Source organism: Suillus bovinus, assembly GCF_016758785.1.
Source record: "Suillus bovinus strain UH-Sbo-P2 chromosome Unknown EDB93scaffold_84, whole genome shotgun sequence".
Classification (NCBI taxonomy): Eukaryota; Fungi; Basidiomycota; class Agaricomycetes; order Boletales; family Suillaceae; genus Suillus; species Suillus bovinus.
The window spans coordinates 74934-93409 of NW_024542140.1; the positions used below are offsets into that span (position 1 = coordinate 74934).

The 18476-nt window shown below is 48.0% G+C and overlaps 6 protein-coding genes across 6 annotated transcripts; 3 read left to right on the plus strand and 3 right to left on the minus strand.

Moving 5' to 3' along the window:
* Positions 1-16: 16 nt before the first annotated feature.
* EDB93DRAFT_1175298 (uncharacterized protein) lies at positions 17-1570 on the plus strand. The gene is made up of 3 exons (XM_041450468.1): positions 17-131; positions 192-960; positions 983-1570. The coding sequence occupies exons 2-3, from the start codon at positions 261-263 to the stop codon at positions 1402-1404; spliced, it is 1122 nt and encodes a 373-aa protein (XP_041302965.1). The 5' UTR covers positions 17-131; positions 192-260; the 3' UTR covers positions 1405-1570.
* Positions 1571-2385: 815 nt separating this feature from the next.
* On the minus strand, positions 2386-3752 carry EDB93DRAFT_890657 (uncharacterized protein). Its single transcript, XM_041457834.1, has one exon. The coding sequence runs from the start codon at positions 3603-3605 to the stop codon at positions 2679-2681; it is 927 nt and encodes a 308-aa protein (XP_041302966.1). The 5' UTR covers positions 3606-3752; the 3' UTR covers positions 2386-2678.
* A 1707-nt stretch (positions 3753-5459) lies between these two features.
* Positions 5460-6998, plus strand: EDB93DRAFT_1233054 (uncharacterized protein). Its single transcript, XM_041451308.1, has 3 exons — positions 5460-5510; positions 5576-5687; positions 5742-6998. The coding sequence occupies exons 2-3, from the start codon at positions 5628-5630 to the stop codon at positions 6840-6842; spliced, it is 1161 nt and encodes a 386-aa protein (XP_041302967.1). The 5' UTR covers positions 5460-5510; positions 5576-5627; the 3' UTR covers positions 6843-6998.
* Positions 6999-7146: 148 nt separating this feature from the next.
* On the minus strand, positions 7147-9213 carry EDB93DRAFT_890711 (uncharacterized protein). The gene is made up of 14 exons (XM_041457835.1): positions 8872-9213; positions 8808-8817; positions 8733-8752; positions 8650-8682; positions 8413-8598; positions 8329-8359; positions 8236-8268; positions 8109-8185; positions 8002-8056; positions 7846-7944; positions 7673-7783; positions 7571-7614; positions 7485-7510; positions 7147-7423 (listed from the first exon to the last, which is right to left on the minus strand). Exons 1-14 carry the CDS (start codon positions 8923-8925, stop codon positions 7285-7287), a joined length of 918 nt encoding a protein of 305 aa, XP_041302968.1. The 5' UTR covers positions 8926-9213; the 3' UTR covers positions 7147-7284.
* Positions 9214-9412: 199 nt separating this feature from the next.
* EDB93DRAFT_1308820 (uncharacterized protein) lies at positions 9413-10681 on the plus strand (the record flags this gene model as incomplete). Its single annotated transcript, XM_041454789.1, has 1 exon — positions 9413-10681. The coding sequence occupies one exon, from the start codon at positions 9413-9415 to the stop codon at positions 10679-10681; it is 1269 nt and encodes a 422-aa protein (XP_041302969.1).
* A 5473-nt stretch (positions 10682-16154) lies between these two features.
* Positions 16155-17994, minus strand: EDB93DRAFT_890777 (uncharacterized protein). Its single transcript, XM_041457836.1, has 15 exons — positions 17752-17994; positions 17691-17700; positions 17618-17637; positions 17535-17567; positions 17380-17476; positions 17292-17320; positions 17208-17238; positions 17115-17147; positions 16986-17062; positions 16878-16932; positions 16732-16821; positions 16560-16670; positions 16459-16502; positions 16374-16399; positions 16155-16313 (listed from the first exon to the last, which is right to left on the minus strand). The coding sequence occupies exons 1-15, from the start codon at positions 17809-17811 to the stop codon at positions 16250-16252; spliced, it is 780 nt and encodes a 259-aa protein (XP_041302970.1). The 5' UTR covers positions 17812-17994; the 3' UTR covers positions 16155-16249.
* Between the last annotated feature and the right edge of the window lie 482 nt (positions 17995-18476).

Consider the following 18476-nt stretch of genomic DNA (forward strand, 5'->3'; position numbering starts at 1 on the left):
GGACCATACAACGTCACGCCACCAAGTATTCATCCACGTTTGATCGACGTCTCACAAACAACATGCAGACAGTCAGTTGGAACGCAAATCTATCCATGGTCTCGGACATTATTTCTGCGATGCAGAACATGGTAAGTCCTTGAAAAAAAGTTTAAATACGTCACTCTGCGAATAATAACCAAGCGTTTCAGCTACATTCGCAAGCAACTGTATGCCACCGTCTACATGTATGCATCCGATGTGTTATTGAAAAATGACAGATGCTGGACCTCGAGACCCCATACTCCAGAGCCGCACTTCTCAACCCTAATCACTGCGCAATCGAGCTCGAAGACCAGAGTATCGATGCTATCATCACCGAACGCCGGCAGCAGTTAGACACAGTTTTGTGCGAAATTTCAGACCTGGAAACGATCATGGATGGTATACAAACTCTTCACAGACAAGTCCTCGAAAAGAAGAACAAGTTAATCGAGTCCATTAATTCGCACGAGAGACTTAGATTGGCTCTGTGGCGCTTGCCAACTGAAATTCTATCCCACATTTTCGTTTCCTGTCTCCCAGAAGACAAGTACTTGTTGCCCGCATCAAGGCTGCCTCCCATCCTGTTGACTAGAATATGCCGACGATGGAGGGAGGTTGCTGTGGGCACACCTGGTTTATGGTGCAGACTGCGTTTAGCAGTCGAGCATAATGACTGGCAGAAACGAGCCTTTTGCTACGACGCGTGGCTCAAGCGAACTCAAGACCATCCGCTCTCGCTGGCACTCCGCTGCTACGATAACTGGACACCACTAGTCCAAAGCCTTCTCCGGCCTTACATCCATCGAATCTCTTCTCTCGACATCGATTTTCAACGAGTGGAGCAACCTGAATGCGTATTCAAAGACTTCTCAGCGCTTCAAGAGCTGATCATTCCCAATCCTATCACATTCAAGCTGCTATCTTCGTTCGCGCCCTGTATGGGCCCACCTAACAAAAGTCGAGATTTCGATAGATAGACAAGATGCATTCCTGCATCTGCTCCGGCTATGTCCTAACCTCTCCTCATTAACGAATCACGTGGCATTCTTCCAAAATAAGTCCTTGAAGCCGTTCACGCACCCCAAGCTTGAATCCTTGCGTCTCTATGGCAATCCTTGGATATGCAGAGAACCATTGTGGGGCATGTTTAGTGCTCTCTCGCTCCCCAATTTGCGCGTACTTCATGTTTGGAACACATCGACGTGGCCTCATGAGGAGTTCAAAATGTTTTTGGAAAGGTCAGCGTGTCCCCTTGAGAGCCTGGTTTTTGGCGGTATAGTGATTACGACTGTGGAGCAACGAGTGGAATACGTTGCCCTTGTTCCTTTGCTTCAGGTAGTAGTTCGAAATACCGGTCGTACTTCTATATGTGACAAGTAATCCACAGCTCTTTCATTGTGACGAGGAGTGTTGTTAATTGATACAGCAGTAGATGGTCGGATACATGTGTAATGGTAGAAATTCATGCAATGCACGTTCGGAAGAGCCATCAGTTTCGGTGAGCACAGAATTTAGAAATAGGAATGGTACTTCAACGTTGCTGGTTGTCTGAGATGCTTCCCGCTGACGAAAGGTCAGAATATCATGCTTTCGATGGACTGACCTTCTGATGGCGCAGGTTGGACGCAGGACGATATGGTGGCTCATCGCACTGTTTTTTTAGTGTGATTTGCTAACACTTTTACGACTCGAGCCACTGTAGAGCTAGACAGGGTCGACTATCAAGACTGTTGATATATCTCAAGCATTTTAGGGAGCGTAGTGACCATGAATTCAACATAAGTGTAGGGAGGACAACGAGCAATGATAACAGTGACGAGAATTCTGGTCAAACTCAATTAGAAGCAGAAACAGAACCGGCCGCGACCATGTTGTCCAGAGTTGGCATTCCCTGGACGTGAGCCAAGCGTGAAAGAAGGAGGAGGAGAAACATAATCCTCGTCGCGTATCACGCTATTATCAGGTCCGGGAGCACCTGCTGTAGCGTACCGCTATGCATGAATGCATGAGATTTGTAGTACGATGAGAAGAAATGAGATGAGCATACCAGTTTACCTGGGGCGAGAGAAACAGCAATGACAATTGGCGATGCAGGACCTGCATGAATGGGCCACCACGTTGATAGTCGATGTAAGCGGGATGTGAGGCTCTGGGAGGTATTGATGACGGAGGATTGAGTGGTGTGTGGTGCTGGTATGGATCGAGACTAAAAGAATGTAGGTCGAATACATAATGATGGAAGTTGGCACTCACGTTATCGCCTGGTGTTATACTTAAGTGGATGAGGTAGGGGGGATGTAGCAGGAAACTGCAAGGAAAGCGTTAGGTCGACTGGGAAGCAAACAGGTAAAAGAAACATACGTCTAAGGGGTTAAGACGCCGATCGGTGTGAGTTGTGTCCATGCGAAAGAGCTTGCACAGAAAGCGGAGGCGAGGATGTGGGTCCCTGGTATGCAAAGGTCGAGGGATGTGAGACACGACAGGCATTATCATTGGTTTACGGTGCACGGGACGACGTGTTGCATTGGACTGCAAGGAAGGACAGTGTGATGTAGACGAAGAAAAGAACATAACCACATACGTCAAGTAAATCAGCATGGGATGGGTGTTTAGACTTGCTGTTCTGTAAGAATATTAGCGTATCAATGATGTATTTATGGGGAAATACATACACTAGGTTGCGGTTCTTCTGCAAGCCCGATGGTAGCAAGAATATCGGTTGGAATGTTGCATATGTAGATTTCGGCAGCATTGAACGTCGCATAAGCTAGTTGGCGTGAATCAGGCGAAAGGATGAGGGTCATGGGAAATCTGACGTCGAACAAAGCGAGGAGCTGGCGGGACTCGAAGGCCCACAGCTCGATACTGTTGAAGGTAGAGCAGGCGAGAAGAACACAATCGGATGAGAGTGCTAGACAATGGATGTCCTCAGCGTGTCGGAGGGGAGCCCCGAGAGTCTTGAGTGTCGACGCGTCAAGCTCATCGATCGTAGTGAAGCGGTCGTTCTTGGAGTAGAATGCAGTTACGATGGATTTGTCTTTTGTTGTCCAGAAGACCGGGAACTCTGACCACCTATAGATAGGAATAGATTTTTGTACAAGCAATTTCTTTGCTTGGACATCCCACACGGTCCACACCTGAAGCCATTGCGCCTGGACCTGATCTCGTAAAACTGATAGGACCGCCAACTTCCGAGAGTCTTGCAAGAATCGAAGTCTTGAGTTATCATCGCCAGTTTCGAATGGACCAGCCAGCTGCAGTAGTTCGCCTGTGTCCAACCTCCATATCCGCACTGTTCCATTGTACAGCCTACCCGCTAATAGCAACGTGCTATCCGCTGAGATTTGGATGTGAGTGGGCCCAAACTTTGCGCCAGTGTCTTCATGAAATGTTCTCACGATCCCCGTCTCAACTTCACTGACTTTGAGTTCCTTAGTACCAGCAGTGACAACCCATCGACCATCCCTCGATACCCTCACTGCGCTCAAACCATACTCGCAAACCTCCCGAGCCTTCTCGATCTCCTTACCCTCCCGCAGGTCCCATCGCCGAATGGTCTTATCGTCTGATGCGCTGATCATCCGCTTGCCGTCGGGAAAATAGGAAATGCATGAAATGTGTTTGCGCTCGTAACTCGAATCTGGCCCTCCAACTTTTCATGGTTTATGTCCCTTCAATGTCATGACTGGTTTCAGAATCGATTTGTTTTCTGCTGCACTGGGCTGCGTCGAGCTGGAAGCCATCCCAACTGTATTCGCCAAACAAGCTGGGAAGTATGTCGGTTAAGTGTTCACCGGTAAGTTTTCTTTGTGGTTAGGCTTGATGTCGAGTAATTTTCAACTCTTACTCGTTCGAGAGCTGTTGCGATTTGCCTGTTCGTCAGTTTATTCGCGTGTGATGCTCACATGAGTTTTAGTCTTACCAGGATGCTAGCAAGGACGAAGAGCAATGATGGGCATATAGGTGCGCTCCATCTCTATATTATATCTTCCATATGGCTGTGCATCGTACAGCATGTCTTTTTTTAACTTCATACTATTTCCAGATTCAGTCAAACGTAGACTGCCCCGCCACGTCCTTTGTGAATAAAAGGAAAAAATCCTCTTTACTCTTTAGCTCGATAGTCTATACCCACTCAAAATTGCCCGCGGGCTCCTCATTTCTTGCGAGTCTTCAATATTCAGCTCTCACCTCTGGAGCACCTGTCCAACGTCACACGCAAATTCCAGACTGCTCACTACGATCTATTGAAACATACACGGCTGAATTCGAGCCATTGCCATGGATCCAAGGCGAACACTGAGTCATGAAGTACGTCAGTCAAATACCGTGTCTCTGCGTTCATCCGCCCCTCGAAGAGGATCAAGCTAAATATATTTTAGACATCCTCGGACCGATACTTCGAGTTTTGCAAGTGAACCGATTAACATATAGGTGCAAAGCATCTCGCGACAGTTCACTCTGCGTGCATTCTCCATACCCCATGGCTATGGTTCGACGTCAAGCTCTTTCTCGTTTCAATCTTGTATATGTGCCCACTTGAAAAACGTCACAATGAACACAGACGATCGGGCACAGTTCTCCAGTTACTCCAGTTGGCTCCCAAGCGCACATACTTGTCTTCATAACTGAAATCATGAACTTGGAGCCATTTACACACACCAAACTTTAATCCTTACACGTCGCCCGTGAAAGTGATTATACGTCGTATAGGTCCGCGTGGCGATTATCCAAGCTGTTCGATGCATATATGTATATACCCTAACATGTCCCTCTGCGGCTCAATCTTTATATGCACGCCGAATCATCCGATCCGTCACATTAAGTTCTCGAATCATAATCGTGGCTAAGGCCGTGCCATTACTGGGACGACAACTCCAGTGTACTTGTTCTTCTCAGGGAGCACCTTGTCAACCGTTCAACGCTCCAGATACACCCGTCAAGTTGCTTTGTTTTAATTTCACCTTTTGATATTTCGTCGGTGTTCTAGCTTCAATAAATATTGAAGCAGGAAACTGAGGATAACATATCGTTTGCAACTTGAGAGAAAAAGTGACTCTGTTGAAATTCAGGTGTGTTATCACTAAAAATTCAAGAATCAATAGTGGAAGAGACGTGATTGATGCAACGAGAATCGGCCCTTCAATGCGTATGGTAGGAATGTGGGGAGTCTCAAAGCCTAATTTTTGTGAGTACCTTCACACCTATCAAACAAAAAATTCAAATACTCAATACTACAGTAGGGCGAAATAAAGGTTACAAGTCGACAAATTCTATATTCTTCAGTTATCGTTCACATGAGAAGAACAGATCTCGGATGGTTTAGTAGTACCGACCAAGCGTGTTGAAGCCACTGGCAAGTGACATCACCCTTCCACAAATTCCACAGGCGATCACGCGGATTTCCTTTGCAACACAATGCAGGGTCTCTCGGTGTGGACGGCTGCTTTTTCATTTAAGATCCACTAAAAAACCACAATCATAAGGTATGTTCGTTGTGGACTGTGGTTTGCGAAGTGTTGTATTTAAATAAGGACGCGATGGTTGACAGAACTTCCTTCTTCCAATCTCCATATCCACAGCCCAGCTTCCCTCGCGTTAATATGCAAACATTTAATGCAAACGCCTACTCATTTGGAGGCTCGGATACCCTGCATAACATTGTAAGTGCTCTGTTTTGGAGGTGTTCGTGTCTGAATGATAAACATCCACTCCAGCATGTGGATGTAGCCAGGCAAGAAGTCTCAAACCAAAACGGTGTCAGCTATCGTCACCGGCAAGGCATTGAAGAGAAGGCCAATTCTCACAAGGCGTTTCCATCGGCTATTTCGCGCTTGCCCACAGAAATCCTCACCCAAATCTTCTTGTACTGCATCCCAGAAGACGGAGACTTGACGCCTACACGAGATCTAGCCCCCATGTTGTTGACCACAGTATGTCGACGATGGCGGGAGGTCGCTGTGGACATACCGAGCCTATGGCGCAGGCTGCGTTTGGAAGTCGGGCACGGTGACTGGAAACAGAGAGCTTTCTGCTATGACACCTACCTCAAGCGATCGCGAGGACGTCAGTTGTCATTGACACTTGAGTGTCATGCTGATGACTCGACGGAGCTACGAAGCCTGCTCCATCCATACGTCGATCAAATATCATCGCTGTCTGTCGGGTTATTTTACGGTACTGGCTCTTGTCCAGTGGTGGTAGCAGATTTTGGGGGACTCGAAGAGTTGGTTATGTACACGAAGGGTTCTGATCCCGTGCTAGCTCTCGCGCACTCCATCACCCACTCTATCACGCAACTGCCGCCCAGCATGCACACTCTCAAGATAACGGACCTGTGGCTTGACCTTAAAATATTATCTGGCTTCAATCCTCTCGCATGGGCCAGTCTCACGAGTCTCGAGATCGTGGTAGAGGCACTCGATTGCTTCCCCCACTTACTCCGCATGTGTCCCAACCTCACATCCTTGACGATCATTGGCATTTTCATGTCGGCGATCGAAACCTCGGACACAACGTCGCACCCCAAGCTTCAATCCTTGCGCATATCCGGGGATTTGAGTTTGGATTGGATCGGAGATTTCGGGCTATTCGATATCATCACGCTTCCTAGTCTGCGCGCGGTCGAGGTTCGCAATGTAGGGACATGGCCTCATGAAGGGTTCAAGGCGTTTTTGACGCGGTCTGGGTGTCCCATCGAGAGCTTAATCTTTGGCGGTGGAGTGATGATAACGGATCGGCAGCTAGAAGAATATGTTACTATTTTTCCTTCTCTCGCGGTAGTGACAGATCCTATGCGTTCCTCGTTTTACTTTTGACTTGAATGAACTCGGACAATAGTTTATACTTATCCTACACAATTGTTTGGTGCTACGTAGTTCACGATATGATGATACGGAGATTGTGCCATAGCCTATACTTATCCTACGATACGAATATGATCGCGACTCAGTCAGGAGACGGGCAGGCATCTGACCAAAACCAGCCTGACTTATTCAGCCAGCACACCGGCCATGATTCTGAATAGTAGCACCACTGCCTTGGGAGTACTGTTTTTCTCTAGTATACCTTCTAATTGTATGAATGAAGGCTTGGGCGAATGACCATAAGCTGCACTCGCAGGGCCACTCTTATCGCGCATTATTTCTTTACTTTGTTTTATGATTATTGTGACTAAAGTACATTAACTGCGTCCCACCCCAACCATCATCTAGTAGTCCAAATCTCATTCCTCTGACGACTATGCCATATGATAAGACGTTACAATATAAGATCTGCAGGTGACATGTCCGACATAGAAATGTATACCAAGGCATCAGAGTTATGCATGTGCTGGTCGAAATGCCAGAGATGGAGGTGCATACGCGTTCCAAGGATCGCAAGGATGTATACCTGAAAACTGTCAAGTATTTAGGTATCATCAGTAGCAGGAGTCAGCGACAGAAGTTGGAATTGCATACTTTTCGAGGGCGGTATAGTATGGGGACTGCATGTGTGGAACGTCAACGGCTTAATTATATTGAAAGGTACCGGGAAGTTTACGCACATTTGGAAATAGCGCTGGCACGAGGACATTTGTGGCCGAGAGAACTTTGGAAACAATGATTATCACCGATGAGTACGGAGATATGTGTAAGTCCAGACTCACAGAGACCGCATGCATAGTAGTACATGTTATGTTTCACCAGGACGGCTTGCAGAGGACCGTTGGCCGACCGCCAGCTCTGTACGGCACGTATCAGTGTGAGAGAAAATAGTCCTGGGGTGAGCGTCGGTAAGCAATATATCTGCAATCTATCCTCCTGGTCCCTAGCAACATACCCAATTGAAACACAAACAAGAAAATAAACGACATGTAGTAAAGGACACCGCTCGAGCTTCCAGAACAGCCTGGGATGCCTGGGATCCCGCTAGTCGTAACTGCGAATGCGGGGTGAATATGTGTGAATGGTAGTGGGGGAAGGTGAGGGCACAAACCGTATGAGGTGGAAATAATGATAAAACGAATGCTAATGGATGTTACGACCATAGCCTGACTAATTCATCAACCATGAGATTAAATGCGTTGAGGGCATGGGACTCACAAAAGCGGTGGACAGCATGATTACAAGTACGATCTTATTGTTGTTCCAAAGCGCGTATGTTCTGAGCATAAAAAAACCTATATGAATCGGGTGAGGAATACGCATGTTATGCAAGAAGAAGAAATACATTCAGAGCAGGTGAGTGATATCTGGCTGAGAGCTGTGAGAGGAAAGGTAGCACTTAACAGGGACGTGTATGGAGCATGTACCATGCACGTACATGAGTAAATATCGATCAATATCTGGCATTTCTGGCGAAATCATATAGTGAGCATCAATGTAAGTCCGTTATAGGTCCACATACATTGGAGGTTCTGTTCGGGGTAAAGTTTACTGAAAATAGAACACGTCGATATGTTATCGAGAATATTGTTCTAGAGCTCATCAACGTACGACATAGGTACATGGTGATGAGAAAAAAGGGGAGATATCGTGTGACGATGTAGAGGGCTTTGACTTTGGTTAAGCGCGACCGACGCAGAAATGTCCACTTTGAACAACGTATTGTCAATATCGCCACTCAAGGAACAAAAGTCATTACCTCTTCATGAAGCGAACAAGCATAATCATAAGTCTGTGTAAACAAATTTAGTGGCTGACGGGAAGAGATCAGGATAGGCTTACCCACAATGTCGTCATCGACACTGAGATGTTAAGTTAGAATGAATACGAAGCAATCCACACAATGATACTACATACTGTATAGGTACTGCAATGGAACATGATATGTTATATTTTCCTCGGCGTTAAGAAAGCGACGCACCACTAATCGCTGCAGACTCGTGGCCAGTGAGATATCGACAGCCGAATACTCCATCTGCGTGTAAGTGAAGAATCCACACGCGTCACGCACCTTCTTATCTTTGAATGATCCGGACGAGGCGCAACAGCTCAATCGGCCAATATCATCCACCGCTGCCAAGCCTAGCTATACAGTGACTAGGGTGACTCGTATTCCCGTATCTCTCGGGGCTACCTGTATAGTCATCTGAACACGGAAATCATCAGTGCTAAAGAGCCTTGCACTCTTTTCTGCGAATATTATGTAAGCATTCGTTTCAGATATAATTGGATGTGGCCGCTCTATTCCGTAGCGAGGCACGAGTGAAGGATTAGAGTAAGGTCTTCGGGAGAGCGGAAGACGCCGGTAACGTCTCTTGTTTCCGCTCCTCCATCTAGTAGCTCGCAGTATCTAATCCTAGCGAGTTTTCTTTTCTATTTCTTCCCGTTAATCATCCGTCTTTCCCATCATATCTTAAGAGCTCTCATAAAATTCACAAAACCTAAACTCTCACTTACACAACATGGCTAGAATCGCAACGAACCCAGCACTTGACATTCAACCCGACTTTGCCTCCCCTACCTTCGAACTCCTCAGAAATCGAATCATCGGCGGCACGCAAATGACGCACCAGGAAGTAGCTGCTGATCTGATCGCAGCGTGGCAGCAAGACCGAAACCTCAGGAGCATCGCCTGGGTCGAGCAAGAGACTGAAGATGCGCGCTTAGCAGCTGAAGCCGCACAGGCAGAGCACGAGCATCTGGAGCAAGAACGCCTACGCATAGAACAAGAGACTGAAGCAGAGCTACACGAGGTCGAAAAGAAGAAACCCAAAATCAACGACTTCAAGAGCGGAATGGCCGTAGGTGACACCCTTACCCCGCGCCCATCTCAGTATGCGATCCACAAGCTCAAAACCTTTGAGTACGTCGAATTGTGGTATTTCAGCCCAGACGGTTGCAAGGAAACCTCAGACGAAGCGAAGTCAACTGCGGACGACACATTCGGCTTCGCCAAAGTCGATGATTTCGTCGCTCTCAAACCAGTGGCCTCCTTCAAAGCATCACGCAAGGCCATCCAGGATCACAGCCTCGAATGGCATCAGTTTGACCTGGCCAAGAACAACTTCCTCCTCTACATCAACAAACTGAATTGGCCGGAGAAACATCAGCGTGCTCTGACCATGTTCTTCATGAACATCGTGGCGCACCCATCTCGTTCCGAACCCTTTGGCGAACGAGCCCTACTCCTATACGCAGCTCGTGTACAACGAGACTGGCACGATCTTCTCGTTCTAGACAACGCGTTTGACATCAGTGTATTCAATCTGCTGTTACTGAAGAACATGACTGAGGAAATTTGGAATAAAACACGGTTCGAGAGCCTCACTGAGGTCAGTATGCTTCAAACATTGTGCAAGCGGCTGTCAATACTGACTCGTCATCCGCTCCCTCTCATACTTATGTCAAAAAATGTGACAACTGCTGCCATCTCCCGCTTCCGCTACATGCTACCTCTCTGCTCCCGCTACATGCTACCTCTCTGCTTCCGCTACATGCTTCCTCTCTGCTGCCGCTACACGCTTCCTCTCTGCTTCCGCTACACGCTTCCTCTCCAGCTTCCACTACATGCTTCCTCTCTGCTTCTGTTTTTCGCTCCCATCACCATCGGCCCCTTTCCCCCGCTTCCCATACCTCCAGTTTCAGCTTGGCCACCAAACGCAGCGAAACCCAAACCAGGACCAGCCTGCCTCGCACCGAAATCAGAATCGCAATGGGTTGCGGCATGCTAGATCTCGTTCTTGCTCTCCACCACGCAATTCCTCTGGTCGTCTTCCCCCCCGCCCTTCTTCTCCGAACCGGCAGCGTGCGCGAACAAGATGAAAGAAAACCTGCCCAAGACAGGCAGTCTTTTCAGGTCGGCGCAGCATCCAACGGCCACTATGCTTGCGCCCTCTGCCTTGGCCGCTTCGCGCACAATGTGCACAAATGCAAGAGCGAGTTCTTATGGGACAGCAAAACTCCCACTTCCTGTCGTCGAAATGCCGAGGGTCGTCTCAGTCAATGCCCGAGGCCTACAGCTGTGTTACGATTGGCAACACCCCAACAGTTGTTCAAGCACCAGCAAAGACCATGTGCACGAATGTTCTGGATGCGGGAACGCAGATCACGGAGCTCAAAATTGTCCTCGAGGACAGGAGGCTTAAGGCCCTCACCCCGTATATTCCCGATGCTTGGCTTCAGGTCCTTACAAAATCTCGTCTTATACTTAAATATCCGCATACACCACACTCATTACAATACGGCTTCTTTGGTAGTATTCCCATCATTACAAATACATACACACCACCTAATAACCCTTCCATCATCCAACACGCTGATGCCTTTGCCACGATCCTTGCCCGAGAATTTAAGACTGGCCGCTACCTGGGTCCGCTCTCCAAAGCAAACCTGGAGTCACTCATTGGCCCTTTCCAAACCTCCCCGCTTTCTCTTATCCCCAAACCTGGGAAACCGGGAAAATTCCGCCTCATCCAGAACCTATCACACGAAGCAAATTCTCCTTCACAACACATTCAATCCATTAATTCACGCATCGACTCTAACATCTACCCTTGTACATATGGTACATTCGCTACTATTTCGTTATTGGTCTGGAGACTCCCTCCTGGCTCTGAAGGAGCAATGCAAGATGTCGCAGAAGCTTATAGAACCATTCCCCTCCATCCTTCCCAATACCCAGGCCTCGCGGTACGTACAGGAGAAGATGAGTTTGCAATCGACACTAGTTTTTGTTTCGGGTGCTCGTCGGCAGCAGGGTCTTACGGTGGACTTGCAGATGCAGGGGCGGATGTTCTGCGCAGTGAAGGAATTGGCCCGCTTTCAAAGTGGGTCGATGACCACCTTTTCTTTCGAATTCTCCTCAAGTACCTGGACAGGTACAACGAGCAGAGAACATCTTGGGCTCAGGGCATACAGGCCTCTGGTGGACTTCGCATCGATGGCGGGAGAAAATGGTATCGAGGAATCTCATTCCCAGACGAGCGAGTGGAAGAATTCGACGAGGATTGCTCATTCCCCATCCGCGATTTCTCCCAACGAGCACCACGTTCTCCCCAAGATGCCCTATTTTCATGTTGCTTCGACGACATTGATTTCTTCTCCGCGCAGACAGGAACACCATGGGAACCATCGAAAGATGTACCTTCCAGCTCCGAGCCACCATTCACAGGTTTCATATGGCACCTGGACTCCCACACGGTTGAACTTGCGGCCGGGAAAAAGGAGAAGTACTTGGCGGCAATCTCAACCTGGGAGGCCCAACCACGCCACACCCTTGCCGAAGTCCAAAAACTCTATGGCAAGCTCTTGCATGCCGCACTCATTGTTCCCGCTGGAAGAGCCTACCTCACCGAGTTGGAAGCCATGCTTCCTATCTTCGGTAATCGTCCGCTCGTACCTCATTCCCCTCCCAAGGACTGTCCCGCAGATCTCAGATGGTGGACTGCAACCCTCCGCAAACCTACCATCTGCAGAGCCGTCCCAGGGCCATGCGAAGTCGTTGATCCCAACGCCTTCTCAGATGCTAGCTCAGGCGTGGGTGTCGCAATTTGGATTGACGGCTGGTGGAGGGCATGGAGACTCGTTCCTGGCTGGAAAAATGACAACCGTGACATTGGATGGGCTGAAGCCATCGGTTTTGAGTTCCTCGTCCTTGCCATCACACGCGCTCCCAAACCCAAACCAATACCTTATTTCAAGGTTTACGGAGACAACCGAGGAGTTGTTGAAGGCTGGTGGAAAGGGCGCAGCCGCAACCGCGCAACCAATAGCGTCTTCAAACGCATCCACAGCATCACGGAATCCGCATCAGCATCAGTCCTCACCCGCTATGTGCCTAGCGCCCTTAACCCCGCTGACGGAGCCTCCTGTGGAAAGTACCCTCCACGCTCCTTACTTTTGCCCCCCATTCCTATCCATTCCTCTCTCCGGAACTTCCTCGTTGACTTCGACGCTCCTCTACACCCAAACGAGATCTGCAAACCCCACACCCAGGTCTCGGTTCACGACCATGCCAAAGCCCGTATCCAACCAGAGCTCGCCAAGCGTGCCTTCGCTAACTGGCAGCTCGAGCGCCAAGGGGAGCAACTCGTCAAAACGGCGGAAGCATACCTATCCTGTTGACCTTACCCCAATCCCATGAGCATTACGTCCACACTGTGCAGCAAAAGATCGGCTTCGACTATGGCTACCAGCCACATCCAGGCTTCCCCCCAGCTCCCTCGCATCCAGTGACATGAACAGGATCCAAGATGTCATGATACATGCCTGGGCTGAAAGCACCCGCGACTCATACGGTTCTGGTCTTCTCGTGTTTCATGTATACTGCGACTCACGTTCAATTCCCGATCAAGATCGTGCTCCCGCCGATTCCACTCTCATTGCCGCCTTCATCGCATTTGCGGCAGGATCATACTCGGGCAAAACAATAGCAAATTATGTCTTCGGTGTCCGTGCGTGGCATATCCTACATGGTCACCAGTGGGTTCTCAATGACGAGCAAATCGACTCTCTCCTCAAAGCGGCAGACAACATAACACCCGGCTCCTCAAGGCGCAAGAAGAGGCGCCCTTACACCATTGACTTCATATGTTCACTCCGCGACCAGCTCAAACTCGAATCCCCACTCGACGCATCAGTATATAGCTGTTTGACAGCAGCCTTTTATTGCACAGCTAGAGTTGGAGAGTTCACGGTGCCCACCCTGCTATCCTTCGACCCTAACATTCACGCCAAACCGTCAGACGTACGCATCAAGCGTGACCGCAACAATCTCGAGATGAGGGTAATTCACATTCCCCGAACAAAAACTTCGAGGAACGGCGAAGACGTCTCGTTCACCAAGCAGAACGGACCCTCAGACCCAGAGGAAGCATTTCTCAACCACTTGGCAGTCAATGCACCCCCTCCTGGTTCCGCGCTATTTGCCTACCGTCACAAGAAGGGCCACAGACCTCTCACGAAGCAAAAATTCATATCCCGCTTAGCAGAAGCAGCTAGAGCAGCGGGAATGGATCCGCTTCAGGGACATGGTATCCGCATTGGTTCCACTCTCGAATACCTACTCCGAAATGTCCCATTCGAAGTCGTCAAGACGAAGGGCCGCTGGGCTAGTGACGCCTTCCAGTCTTACCTGCGGAAGCATGCCCAAATCATGGCACCATACATGCAAGCCATCCCCGCCATTCACGAAGAATTCGTTCGAGTCTCCATGCCCAGAACTCGCTGAAGTCCACTGCCCGTGAGTACCCCTTCCTCCTACCTTGTTGGGTTTCTGCGGCTTCGCTGCGACGCGTCGTAACGGACTCCTAACCTGTTGGGGGATTCGCAGCTCACCTGTTTTCTCCTAGGCAGATCTTCAATCGGGGCCGGAAGCGCTGCGCGCGTTCGCCCATTCACTTAGTATCCACTCGTCACTCTTCGTAGTCTCCCCAGAACAAATATATTGACCTATGAAATATTTTCTCTCCCATCTCGCACGTCAGAGCGTCAACCCTAAGATGTTATTGAGTCTTGACCACGTCGAGACACCATACTTCTGAACTACTTCCCCCAATTCCAACCACTAGCTTAAAGACTAGAGCATCAGTGCCATTATCGCCGACCGCAAGCAGCAGCTAGATGAAACTTTGCACAACATCTCAAGTCTTAACACAGTCATCGACAAAACCAATCATCTTCAATGACACCTGACATAACAGAAGGAAAAGCTCTTCTCATCCATCACGCTGCACAAGTGAATCTTATCACCTCTTTGGCGTTTGCCAACTGAAGTTTTATCCTACATTTTCGTTCACTGTCTCCCAGAAGCTTGTCGCCCCGATCGAAGTCGGTCCCCGTCCTGTTGACCAAAATAAGTCGACAATGGAGGGAGGTTGTCGTGGGCACGCCTAGTTTGTGGTGCAGGACAAATGTGTCTAACAAGCTCATAAAACATTAAGAGCTTCCCTTCTGTTTTGACGTATGGCTCAAGCGATCACGAGGACGTCAGTCTCATTGATACTCACTTGCTGTTCTTTTACTTCGAATGCGACTCAACTATGAAGCCTCTTTCAGCCTTACATAAGTTCAATATCATCATTATCTGTCCATTTTATCATGCATCCTGACGAACCTGAGCCCTTGTTGAAAGACCTTCAGGAGCTAATCATTCACACGTCGCTCACTGAACAATGCTTCTCGCGACTACTAACCACTCTGCGTATTTCCAAGGTCACAAATTCATATGGCTACCTCGGGCTGTTTTCTTGCGAGCTCGCATGGACTAACCTGACAAATGTCGAGATCCCCATACATTGCCCGGGCACAGTCCTCCGCTTGCTGCAGCTATGTCACAACCTCTGCTCGTTAGCGATCCGCTTAAAATTAAATGAAATTAAAACCTTTCAGCCACTTGTGCACATTATTTTTAAACTCCAATCCTTACACATCGGCATCAAGGATTCTATCCCAGACCAGGCTTTATCTGGCCTATTCAATACTCTCTTATTCCCAAATTTACGCACACTTGAAGTTCCCTGTGTGTCATGGCCTCGTAAAAAGTTCAAGTCATTCCTGACACGGTCAAATTGTCCCCTGGAGATCATAATTTTGGGCACTGAAGTGAAAATGAAACTTGAGCAGCGAGCGGAGTGCGTCGCCCTTACACCTTCTCTCGAAGTTGTAGTATCACTATCTGAAGCATCTTGATTGCAATCCTTCACGCAATGTTTGTGACGTCCCGCTGGTTCAATCAAGCTTCAATATGACACCAAATATCTTTTCCAGTAGTTTCATATATCAGGCTATGGTTCACATCACGACAAGACCATTTTCTATAGCAGCTGTTTGACACTTGCGTTCAGCCTCGCGCTTGAACAGTATCAACATTACCTTTGGAGTAGCGGACATGCCAATATACCTTCTAATTGCATGCATGAAAACCTAGGTGAATGACCAGAATCCGCACCTGTCCTTTGGACCGTCGGCTCGGAACTGAGGATCATTGAAGAGCGAAACTCGGTAAAGTTGATAGGGCAAAGCGCAAGATCAAAGTAGTTGTAATGACATTGATGCAGAAGAAGGAAAAACACACAATAGCTTTTACGTGGTTGAATTTCTTAGCATCATGATATCGTATGTGACAAAAATGCCTTCTTAAAGGTCAAATCCCTCCCAGTCCGACCAGTCATCTAGTAATCCGTACTTCGCTCCTCTAGCGACGGATACTCCACACGATAAGACATTACACCGTATGATCTGTAGGTGATGTCTCCGACATAGATATGTATATCAAGGCGTCAGAGCTGTGCATCTGCTGGTCAAGATGCCAGAGATGGAGGTGCATGCGCGTGGCAAGGATCGCAAGGATGCATACCTTGAAAACTGTAGATGGTTGCATGATATTAGAAACAGGAATCAGCGATAAAAGTTGGAGGTGCATACTCTTCGAGGGCGGTGTAGTATGGGGACTGCATGTGCAGAACATTAACGACTCAGTCATATTGACGGGCTACGGAGGTTTACGCACATTAGGAAATAGCACTGGCATGAGGACGTTCGCGGCAGAGAAAACTTTGGGAGAATCATTATTACTGATGAGTACGGAGATATGCATAAGTCCTGACTCACAGAGACCGCATGCATAGTAAAATATGTTATGTTTCGCCAGGATGGCTTGCAGAGGACTCTTGGCCGACCGCCAGCTCTGTATGGCACGTGTGAGTGTGAGGGAGACTAGTCCTGGTGCGAGCGTCAGTCAGCGAGCGTCTGTAATTTATCCTCCTAGTCCCCCGCAACATACCCAGTTGAAACACAAGTAGGAAAACAAACGACGTATAGTATAGGACACCGCTCGAGCTCCAGGAGCAGCCTGGGATCCCGCTAATCGTAACTGTGAATGCAGAGTGAATATATGGGAATAGTATTGGGGGAAGGTGAGGGCACAACCGTATGAGGTGGAAATAATGATAAAACGAATGCTAATGGATGTCACAACCATAGCCTGGCTGATTCATCAACCATGGGACCGGGTGTTGTTGAGAGCATGGGACTCACGAAAGCAGTGGTCAGCATGCCTACGAGTACGATCCTATTGTTGTTCCAAAGCGCATATGTTCTGAGCATAAAAAAACCTCGATGGATCGGATGAGGAATACATATATGTTGTGTAAAAAGAAGAAATACATTCAGAGCAAATGAGTGATATCTGGCTGAGAGCTGTGAGAAGAAGAGCAGCACTCGACAGAGACCTGCATAGAACATGTACCGTGCACGTACATGAGTAAATGTTGATCAATATCCGGCATTTCTGGCGAAATCATGCAGTGAGCATCAGTGTAAGCGCGCTGTATGTCCACATACATTGGGGTTTTCGTTCGGGGTGAAGTTTACTGAAATAGAACACATCGATATGTTATCGGGAAGATTGTTCTGGAGCTCATCAACATACGACATAAGTATATTGTGATGAGAAAAAAGGGGAGATATCGTGTGACGATATAGAGAGCTTTTACTTTGGTCCAGCGAGCCTGACGCAGAAATTTCCACTTTGAACGACATATTGTCAATATCGCCACCAAGGTGCATCATGGAACGAGTCATTACTTCTTCATGAGATAAATAAGCATAATCATAGGCCTGAATAGACGAGTTTAACGGCAAACGGGAAGAGATCAGGATCAGCTTACCCAGAGTGTCGTCATTGACACTAAGCTTTCAAGTTAGAACAAGGAAACAGCAGTTGAGTCAGGCAATACGTACTGTATATGAACTGATGAAACATGCTATGTCATCTTGCCCTCGTATTAAGAAAGCGACGCACCCCTAATCGCTGCAGACTTGTGGCTGCTGAGATATCGACTCCCGAATACTCCATCTGCATTTGTTGGATAAGTGAAGAAACTAGGTTCTTGCACACACTGTCACGCAGCTTCTTATATATCTCTGATGAACCCAACACGATCGGGGCGTAAATATTGGGGACAGCATTCGAGCGGCAGGCTAAGCTTGATCATCATAGTTGTTGCTGACATACTGCACTAGTAGCAGACAATTTGAAATACACAGTCGCCTGGCGGCCTTAGAGGGATACAAGGTTGATACAAGGAACGCTTAACCTCCTCTGACCAACTGCCACCGTTTTAAAATTAGATGCATGCTTCTTCGAGGATGAGATGGATGTAATACGCACGCGATCGTGATACATAAAACAGACTGGAGGGAGCTGACACGTTCTCGTCCACACGAAGTAGATGGATAGGCTACAGGAATCTAAAATAAAGGAGATGTGGTATGTCGGCGAGGTGAATCTTAGTCTTCATTTGAATGATGCTTTAACGATCTGATGGATACCAAGTAGGCGATGGTAGAGGCTGAGAAAGTATTGATAAAGCCTAGGATGGTTAAACATGTTCGAGGGACCTTATTCACATTTCGCTGCGGGCATATATCAGTTCAAACACTTGACTGGAAGGGATACCTCACCAATCACTTTTAATCGTTTCACAGCCTTGCTGTACCTGTGGCACATGTGTACTCATAAATGAT

Bases quoted from the DNA above. Each gene is read 5' to 3' on its own strand.
- EDB93DRAFT_1175298 (XM_041450468.1), top strand. From the start codon at position 261: ATGCTGGACCTCGAGACCCCATACTCCAGAGCCGCACTTCTCAACCCT.
- EDB93DRAFT_890657 (XM_041457834.1), bottom strand. From the start codon at position 3,605: ATGATCAGCGCATCAGACGATAAGACCATTCGGCGATGGGACCTGCGG.
- EDB93DRAFT_1233054 (XM_041451308.1), top strand. From the start codon at position 5,628: ATGCAAACATTTAATGCAAACGCCTACTCATTTGGAGGCTCGGATACC. The intron at 5,688-5,741 runs GTAAGTGCTCTG...CATCCACTCCAG, and splicing joins CGGATACCCTGCATAACATT to CATGTGGATGTAGCCAGGCA.
- EDB93DRAFT_890711 (XM_041457835.1), bottom strand. From the start codon at position 8,925: ATGGAGTATTCGGCTGTCGATATCTCACTGGCCACGAGTCTGCAGCGA. The intron at 8,186-8,235 runs GTATTTCTTCTT...CGATTCATATAG, and splicing joins ATCACTCACCTGCTCTGAAT to GTTTTTTTATGCTCAGAACA. The intron at 7,615-7,672 runs GTGAGTCTGGAC...TTGTTTCCAAAG, and splicing joins CTACTATGCATGCGGTCTCT to TTCTCTCGGCCACAAATGTC.
- EDB93DRAFT_890777 (XM_041457836.1), bottom strand. From the start codon at position 17,811: ATGCAGATGGAGTATTCGGGAGTCGATATCTCAGCAGCCACAAGTCTG. The intron at 16,503-16,559 runs GTGAGTCAGGAC...ATTCTCCCAAAG, and splicing joins TTACTATGCATGCGGTCTCT to TTTTCTCTGCCGCGAACGTC. The intron at 16,314-16,373 runs GTATGCACCTCC...AACCATCTACAG, and splicing joins TACTACACCGCCCTCGAAGA to TTTTCAAGGTATGCATCCTT.